This window comes from Saccostrea echinata, unplaced genomic scaffold (assembly GCF_033153115.1).
Source record: "Saccostrea echinata isolate AGI-Se365-2 ecotype Australia unplaced genomic scaffold, CSIRO_AGI_Sech_v1 ptg000002l, whole genome shotgun sequence".
Taxonomy (NCBI): Eukaryota; Metazoa; Mollusca; class Bivalvia; order Ostreida; family Ostreidae; genus Saccostrea; species Saccostrea echinata.
Genome location: NW_026889751.1, coordinates 32,209,088 through 32,218,615, shown reverse-complemented (window position 1 = coordinate 32,218,615; position 9,528 = coordinate 32,209,088). Strand labels below are relative to the sequence as shown.

The window sequence follows — 9,528 nt, the reverse complement described above, 5'->3', positions numbered from 1 at the left end:
ACCATGTGGTCTAGACTTGTACATTTCGACATTGTTCACCCATCAAAATTACTCTTTTGCATCCGGGAAATAAACAAAGAGGTTAAAATTTGTATGCACATTAATTAAACAGAAAAAACACTTGATTTTACTTGAAATCCAGGATATATGTTGACAATGTAAATAACTTCCATGGAGTCAGTTTTGGCCAATGATTTTTTATCCCTCACACTAAAGAGCTCAAAATTATCAAAGGGAGATAATTCATTTTTTAAATGAATGTCTGCTATTTTAATCATAGATTTCTCATATTTATAGACTGAATACCAACAATGTTTTTAAATGCCTTTTAAAATCAGATGTCCTACTTTTTATTTCTGTGAGTAACATGAATTGAAGTAGCCGCATTTCATTGAATAACATTTCCAAAAATTGCATTTTTTCGGCAGAAAAAATCAACTTTAGACACCGTTTCCACGGTAACTACTCAAAATTCATATGATCTAACAATATTTTTTGGAGTAGTTTATGAGATGGTAAATTCTAACCAGATTTGAAAAAAATCTGTGACTATGCGTGCCACATAAGTTTAAGTGGTTACAGAGAATGGCTATAAACAGCTTGACTGAAGACAGCATACATACAGTGCAGGGAACTAATTTTGTTACATAAACCAGCATCAGTATAAGCATTAGTAGCATCAGGATCGAGCTAACATCAGCATCAGCATTTAAAAAACAGCATTACCAGGATCAGCATCAGCAAGCAAAGGATAAAACCAGCATTGACCTAAATAAAATCAGCATTATCCTACTAGCATAAAAAAAAATCAATGAGTTTTAATTCAGTAAAAAATTGAAAAAGAAAGAAAGAATATTGGTTAAAGTATTCACATTATTGATACATAGTGAGATATTATGATCAAATAATTGTAAAAGGCATTTTTATTGCTTTAAACCGCAATGCTGAAATCATTATCTACTTCCGGTAGCATGATGCTACTTCCAGTAGCATTGACCTAATTATAAAACAGCATCAGGATAAGGATTACTAGCATTAAATCAGCAAGCAAAGGATGCATTCAAATCAGCAAGCAAAGGAAGCATTCAAATCAGCATTGATGCTGTAACAAAATTAGTTTCCTGCACTGTATCAGTTCACACATTCCCGAACGATGAGATGAAACTAAACAAATAATTTAATACATTCATTTTATTATCATTCAAAACAATATATAAACATACCCTAGCATTTGGATTATGTCAATAAATTTGCCTCAACTTATCGTAGGAAAACCTACACAAGAATAATACATGATCAGATTACCCAACACATTTATAAGGGTCATGGCTTGCCTCCCATTACAAGTTAATAGCTTTAATTTACTATACCAAGTTACTACAGCTTTGACTGTATAACTCTTCACTTTGATCTTTATCAGATGATAAGGAATTTAATTTCTTTACCCAAGCTGACACTGCTTAAATGTAGCTTTAGCGACTGAAGTGATAATAAATTGACTTGTATGTATTAAATAAATTTTCTACGATTAAAATGCCTAAGGAACCTGAGTTTAAAATCACTTTGATGTTATGGATTATTATAGAATTAAAATGCTTGTTTTTTTTTTATTATCATTAACAATTCCAATTATTTCAGCATTCACTGAAATACTAAATCCATCTTTTTGAGAAGAAATATTTTCCCAATTATTATCAATATATTTTTTCATTGTCTTTAATATCTACGCCAACCTCACGTCTCCGCTATGAATCGATGTCCGTTTTTGGTTTTCGCATTTATATCACAGTACTAGATTTACCGCTTTTTGGCAGGTGATGTTGCTGATTCAGTATTAAAAACGTAAAATTGTTAAAGTTTTTATGTATTAATGAATTCATTTAAACCTAGAAAATGTGCCTGAAAAGTTTGAAGAAATTCTGTGCCCCGATTAAATAGAAATCGCCAAAAAAAAAAAAAAAAAAAAACAAAAAAAACAAACAAACAAACAAACAAACAACAACAACATCCGGGACCGTCGGGAGTCGGAAGACTAGATTTACCGCTTGCCGAAAGTTTACGATGTTAGGGGGACCAGTTTAAACCCCGCTGCATTCCAATGAACAATTCCCAGCATCCCCAGACAGTGCAGTGATAAAACAGAATGTGGGTAAATTTTGCCGACTTATGGGGATTTTTTCGAAAATGAAAACAACGCAGCACAGTTAAGGCTGCAGTAAGGAGGCGGGGCCTAATCTTTACGGGAAATGCTTACTATGACATCACACAAAAATATAAGTTCTTCAAATTACCTCGAAATGAAATGATTTGCTATTTTAAATTGTAGAATAGCTTTAAACTACATCAATACTAACTAGTGCATGCATTATTGTCGTTGGTTAAATCCCACACAGCAATATATGAACAATTCACTGATCGCAATGCACTTGTCAATGTGACGTCATATCGTAAAATTTGACACAGTTTGTATGCAGTGAGAGGCGGATCAAGTTATATTTATACAATGAAAAATGTATTTTGTAATTAAATAGAATATAAATTGTAGATATATAAGAGGCCATTAACTTGGATGCGATGTCTGTTTTATGATTTTATTCATATACTTCCCGTACATTCCCTAGACAAGCGATACTGTCGTATATTTGTATGCAGATTCATTGAAGGGTAATAGAAGGGTCGTAATAAATCGATATATTGCAAGGGCATACCCTCAATGAATTATGACAAGCTTTTACACATAAACTTAAGAAGTATGAAGATATTTGAAAAGTGCTGCGAACCTGTTGAAATCTTGCAAATGAATTAATTATATCCATATTTAATGTACTTGACCAGCAAAATATTCAACATACGGTCTAACAAATGTAATTTTAACAATTAAATAGTACTTAGAATCTATATAGGTTCGCAGCACTTTTCAAAAACTACAAAGAGTGTTGAAAATAATTATATGTTAAACTTAGATTTTTAACTTGGTTATGCCCTTGCAAGATGACCTCAATACTTCAGATATATTTTGCTAAAATCATGTGACTGCCACATCACGTGACAAGTCTAAACAAGAAATCTAATCGTCCTCAACATGTAGTTTTCAACCACATTGATTTGTCCGATAATAGTAAAGTCCTAAAAAGAAACGCCCCATCCTTGTAAAGAATGTATTTTCTATCTAAAAAATTCGCCGATATTTCCATTTGGCACCTTAACTGTACTGCGAAATCGATTAACTTTTATCAGTAGACTACGTAGAATCCAAAAATACCCATGACCATATTTGTGGGGAACGAGAGATTTCCCCACAATTCTGAACTTTCCCCATAAGAAAGGACGGTCATTTGTCAGGTGTGAGTTCCCCACAAGTTGGTAAACGCGGTTGCTCTCTCTATCATCATCATCATCAGCATACGTAGATAATAATTCGTATTAATATTTTGTATTGAGTTTCCCTTAGACTGTTAGACGTATGCACAAATCTATGCCAACAGCTAGCCTTGATACTTTATCTTCACATTCATAAAAGGGTGTTGTAGAAATCGGGATGATTGAAAAATAAACGTGATAGGCAAATAGCTCTGAACTTTGGAGACAATAATTGTAATTGAAAAACATTATGCAGGAAACAAGCTTATAGTAAAGTACCAGGGGCGAACAGATTTGATTCGTTAAAAATCTAAAATTGATTAAATTTGATAAATTTATAATACGTTTTAATACTAATGAAAGCAACTTTGCTGTTCGTGTGAATTAATTAATTTTGTGTTTTGCTATCATTTCTTTACAGTAGGGTTTTAATAAATAACACCAGTAACTTTGTCCTGATTTATTTAAAATAAATGATATAACTTTAGAAATTTTTATATTTGAATATTATTAGTTGTACTGTTTATTAAAATTGCTATAAATTTACAGATTTAGTGATAATTCTTAAATGTATTTGTGTACAACTTTTTGTAAACAACAAAACATGCAAATTTAACAAACAGAACAACAATTCATTTTATGATATTATGTTCCATTAAAGGCATCCAAGCTGCGAAGGGATTTCACAGTGCAGATTTTTCACAGGAAAGCGGTAAATATTTTAGACAAATATTGAAATCATGTTCTTCGATTTGGACTGTTTTTTTTTAATGTTAATGTTTTAAGATATTAAAGGTGCTTAGACACAGATTTGAAGTTAATATTTTCTCAAAATTTCAGTATAATATCACGACTTATATATTGCAATAGCATTTCACACGAAAATACAGTTAAAAACTTATTTTATCTGGAAATTATTGGAACTACGAATTCCTGGACGCGTTTGATTAACACATTCTTGCATTTTCACAAATTTTATCTTTATCCTTAATATTTAAGAAAAGAAGCGATTTTGTTTTGTATTAATGAAAAACATTACATCTATAATCCAGAAATTCAGAGTAGGAATGTGCGAAAGCAAACCCCTCACTAATATCATCAGCCCGTGCTCAGTGTTGTGTACAGAGTTGAACAAATTGAATACACCCGTGAAACGTAAACTGTTTCTGTAAACAGGGCACGAGCTCTGTTATTGTTAATGTTAACAATTCACCGGGTGTGTTCAATTGTTAAAGTCTGCACACACCACTGAGCACGGACTGACAATACTGTGAGTGGGTTTTGCTTTCGAACATTTCTACTCTGAATTTTTTGGATTATAGTTTTAATACTTTTCATTAATACACAACAAAACTGCCACTTTTCTTCAATATTAAGAATAAAATTAAAAATTGTGAAAGTGCAAGGATGTGTCAATCAAACGCGTCCAGAAATTTGAATTTTCAATAACTTTGAGATGAAATAAGATTTTTATTATATTTTAGTATGAAATGCTATAGCAACATATAAGTCATGATATTATACAGAAAATCTGAGAAAATATTAACTTCAAATCTGTGTCCAAGCACCTTTAACGAACGTACAATTTTTCATAGCGTTTAATATTAAAAATCTGACTTATGTTGAGTTTACAGTAATTCAAGGTCAGATTCTGAAGCTTAGGAGTCCTGAATATAACAAATTTACCCATCCATAACAGTCTATGCGAAAGTTTTTTGGACCACACAGGACATTCAGTCCTGTGTAATCAATGAGCACACAGGACCGAACCAAATTTTGTCAGACCAAAAAACCTAAAGTAAAAAAGTGAAATACGTGAAAATGCAGAACCAAGGAAATCTTATTAGTGTAGACGGTCCATGCGGTTTTAATCAATTCATTTACGTATTTGGAGTTGTGCGATTTTTTTTCTACTTATAACAAACATTTGAATGACTCCGCGTCAATATTAAAGCTCTAAACCGGACGCTGAGACATCGGACATTCTGGTCCGGTGTAAAAAATGACGCATCGGACCAAAGGCACTCCACATCGGTCAGGTCCGAAGTCTTTCGCATAGACTGCCATAATTCAATATAATATTATTTAAGCAACATTTCATTTAAAAGTCTGATTTCAAGCTGATGTAGAAAAAAATAAAGAGGCTATTGTCATTAAAACTTAAGAAACATATCCGCGAAAAGAATGGAAACATGAAGTACTTATCATTAAAATTCATAAACTTTTGTCTTTAAAATTTAAAATCTTTTTTTTTTTATTCTAGCATGCTATTCCTACTTTTGGGATTTATTTGTGTTTTAATCTTAACCTGCATGGACAAGAAGCCTCAAAAAGATATTGATCGAAATGCTGTGTTACACATCATTAAAACATACATTCCGAAGAGACAACAATCTTTCGATTACCAAACAACCGTGAGAGTAAATGCAGTCAAGGCTACCAATCAGCCATCGGGAAAACTCAAACAAATTGAAAAGTACACTCTGAAGAAACAACAGTTTTTCAAGTACCAACCAACTTTGAAAGTAAACGTAGTCAACGTTACCAAACAACCGTCAGGAAAGCTCAAACATTTGGCGAAATCGAAGCATGCTTATTACACAGAGGAGTCCTGTGATATTGAAACTGAAAGGTATTATTTTCAGCACAGTAAGAAGACCAAATTGTTTATAGGTAAGTACAAATGTACTTAAGAAAGTTATATATTCAAGTGTATAAACGAATTGATTTTAGTACTTTTAAAAAATTGAATGGTATTGCAATGGTAGAATTTAAATATCACTTAGATCAACAGACATGGAAGCAATGATACAATAATAATAATAATAATATGACGATGATGAGGATTAAAATAATAATAATAAAGCAAGTAGAAAAAGATACTCAGGAAAGGGTGACAAATTTTTTGTCTGTGAACTAGGAAATGACATCATTTTTCAGATTTTACACCAATTGGTGGGTCGGACTGGCGATTTCTTTCCACCATTCATTGTGTGGATTTAAATGAAACCATTTTCACCAAGTCTAAAGAAGAAAGAAAACAGCTGACTCCTAAATGCTCCGACAATGCTGTGTATCTGGAATCAAAGAATCATTCAAAAGATATTCCTATCTTTCAGTTTCCAGACAAATGTCTAAAAAGAGTCATTAGTAAATTCTGCACAGACAATTCCACTGTTCCAAACATTGTTCATTACATATGGCTGGGAAAGCGGGAATTTGAGTTCATTTATTTTGTAAGCTTCTATAGCACGCACAAAAACCAAAAACCCTGTCTAATTTTTCTTTATTTTGACATTTTACCTTTTGGGAAATGGTGGGATATACTACTAAAATTTGTCAACAATATCGTGTATATAAAAATTACACCACCAACAGAAATTTCCGGAAAGAAAGTCAAATGGGTGGAGCACAAGTCTGACATCATGAGACTTAAAATATTAAAAGGTACCATTTTCATTATTCCTTTGTACTTATTTTTTTTTTCTTTTAGAAACTATTCATAAGAAAAAGGTACCTAGCTTGATTAGAATTATTTGTAATTTAAATGTTTACCGTTTTAAGTAATGTTTTTCACTTTGATTTGTAGAATACGGTGGCATATACCTTGATACAGACCAATACGTCCTCAGGTCACTAAATGAATTCAGAAACAAAGATTGCACCATGGGGATGGGACATGATGGAGCAATGGGTAGTGCATTGATAATTGCAGTTAAAAATTCCACATTTATTAACATTTGGATTGACAGTTATAAGTCATATAATCCAAACATATGGGGTGCAAACTCCGTAACGATGGCAAGGATTCTTTGCACAAAGTATCCACAACATGTCTTTGTGCATGAACACCATTGCCTTTTCTTTCCACACGGGTTAGTTTTGTATAACCAAAATTATAAATGGTCTCACAGCTATGGACTTCACCTTTATGGTAAAGGAACAAGGAAGACGGAAGTCCAAAAATGGAATTTAGTAACTATAAGAAACTTAAACAATACGATTGGTGCTGTCTTTAGGTATGTTCTGTTTGGTAACAAGGAACTGTGCGATTAGTTCATCAACCATGTGTAGTTCCTTGTCTTTCTTTATTTAAGATTAATACTTGAGATGTTCTGCTTACAATTTATATTGATTAAATGGACTTTTGAGCATGCTCACTCTTTGTTTTCTTCCCATTTCATTCTGTCTCCTCATTTTTTTTTTACCACAGAATTTAATAAAGACAGTAAAATCATTGGGTTTTTTGTCTTTATTTGATAATAGCATATTTAATTAAATTGTTAGCATCTAAATTCATAGTCCTTCTGCTTTGTCAGTTCAGTGAAAGAACGTTTAATTGGTTTATATGATCTTTACTCGCTGTATTTGCCTATGTAAATATACATGCATTCTGAATTAACACAATTTTTGGAAATATAATTTGACCATTAAAATAATCCTCACAAATAAAGATACATAGCGGGTTCCAGTATATGTTCTACCAAGCCTCTTTCTTTACTCCTCACTAAAATATTAATAGCAGTGAAGGAGAAACTTCAGGAGTACTGTGCAAATATATATTCGAGAAGTGGTGTAAATCAGATGTGGATACTTAAAAATTATAGGAACTTTTGGAAAATTCGAAATCATAAAATTTTACGAAAATCAACAACATAAAAACTTACGACTTTTCAACTTCATAAACAACCATTCCCCGTGATAAATTAAATTCCAGGCTGTTTGACATCATTGACAGCTGCTTTTTCAATAAAAATGGAACTCGTAAATTTACTTACCTTGTCATTGGTCTATTGCAAAATTTTTTTGTTAAAAAAAAGTTCTGATTATACAAACAAGTACCCTGAACTTAATATTAAATAGATGCTAGAGTTTCTGATTGACAATATCTATGTGTTTTTGGAGACCAAGTCTTTCAACAATCTATTTTAATTCTCATGGGTACCTATTGCGCCCCGTTATTTTTGCATTCATACGAAGCAGAATTTATTCAAAATCTTACACATGAAAAGAAGAAAACACTTGTGAGGCCTTCAATTCGACATTAAGATATATCGATGACTCATTGTCAATTAACAGTGGTTATTTCCATTCTTATGTCGATACGATATATCCCAGTGAGCTTAAAACTAAGATAGCACAGAGTCTGACACATCTGTTTCTTATTTGGATTTTTACTAAAAAAAGACGTAAATGGTAATTTAACAACCAAGTTTTATGATAAACGTAATGACTTTAACTTTTCAATCGTCAACTTTCCTTACTTATGCAGCAATATACCTTCATCACCTGCATACGGGGTATATATCTCTCAGTTGATTCGATACGCAAGAGCATGCTCTACGTATGTACAATTTTTAAAACGAGGTAAATTATTGACAAATAAGTTGATGAAACAAGAATATCAGCTGTCTCGTTTAAAGTCATCATTTCGTAAGTTCTATGGTCGATACAATGACCTTGTCAGCAAATACAATTTATCATTTAGTCAAATGCTGACTGATTGTTAGGCCATTATTTACACACTGAATTGTCGACGGATTTCTCCGTTATTTCCCGATCATGACAAGGAGCATACGGCGGATGTGACCGGTCGGCAGGGAATGCTCACTCCTCCATGGCACCTGATCCCATCTCTGATGTTTGGAGGTCCGTGTTTGCTCTGCTCCTATTTTGTATTGTATAATGGACTTTTGAGCTTGAATACTGTTCGTTATCTCCATATATTTCATTCCTAAGTTCTATGGTCGTTTAAAGTCATCATTTCGTAAGTTCTATGGTCGATACAATGACCTTGTCAGCAAATACAATTTATCATTGAGTCAAATGCTGACTGACGTTTGTAAAACTAATTGTTAGGCCATTATTTACACACTGAATTGTCGACGGATTTTTCCGTTATTTCCCGATCATGACAAGGAGCACACGGCGGGTGTGACCGGTCGGCAGGGAATGCTCACTCCTCCATGGCACCTGATCCCACCTCTCATGTTTGGAGGTCCGTGTTTGCTCTGCTCCTATTTTGTATTGATTAATGGACTTTTGAGCTTGAATACTGTTCGTTATCTCCATATATATATATATATATATATATATATATAGATATAGATATAGATATAGATATATATATATATATATATATATATATATATATATGGTGGGTGTGGG

The 9,528-nt window shown here is 32.6% G+C and overlaps 1 protein-coding gene across 1 annotated transcript; it reads left to right on the top strand.

The window, feature by feature from the left end:
- Positions 1-2,072: 2,072 nt before the first annotated feature.
- On the top strand, positions 2,073-7,564 carry LOC133202747 (uncharacterized). Its single transcript, XM_061338622.1, has 5 exons — positions 2,073-2,145; positions 4,022-4,072; positions 5,624-6,033; positions 6,301-6,807; positions 6,950-7,564. Coding segments are annotated over exons 1-5 (1,437 nt in total). The 5' UTR covers positions 2,073-2,143; the 3' UTR covers positions 7,417-7,564.
- Positions 7,565-9,528: the final 1,964 nt, after the last annotated feature.

Excerpts from the sequence above, each read along its gene's own strand:
- LOC133202747 (XM_061338622.1), top strand. Across the intron at positions 6,034-6,300 it reads GAAGACCAAATTGTTTATAG|ATTTTACACCAATTGGTGGG; the intron begins GTAAGTACAAAT and ends ATCATTTTTCAG. Across the intron at positions 6,808-6,949 it reads GAGACTTAAAATATTAAAAG|AATACGGTGGCATATACCTT; the intron begins GTACCATTTTCA and ends TTTGATTTGTAG.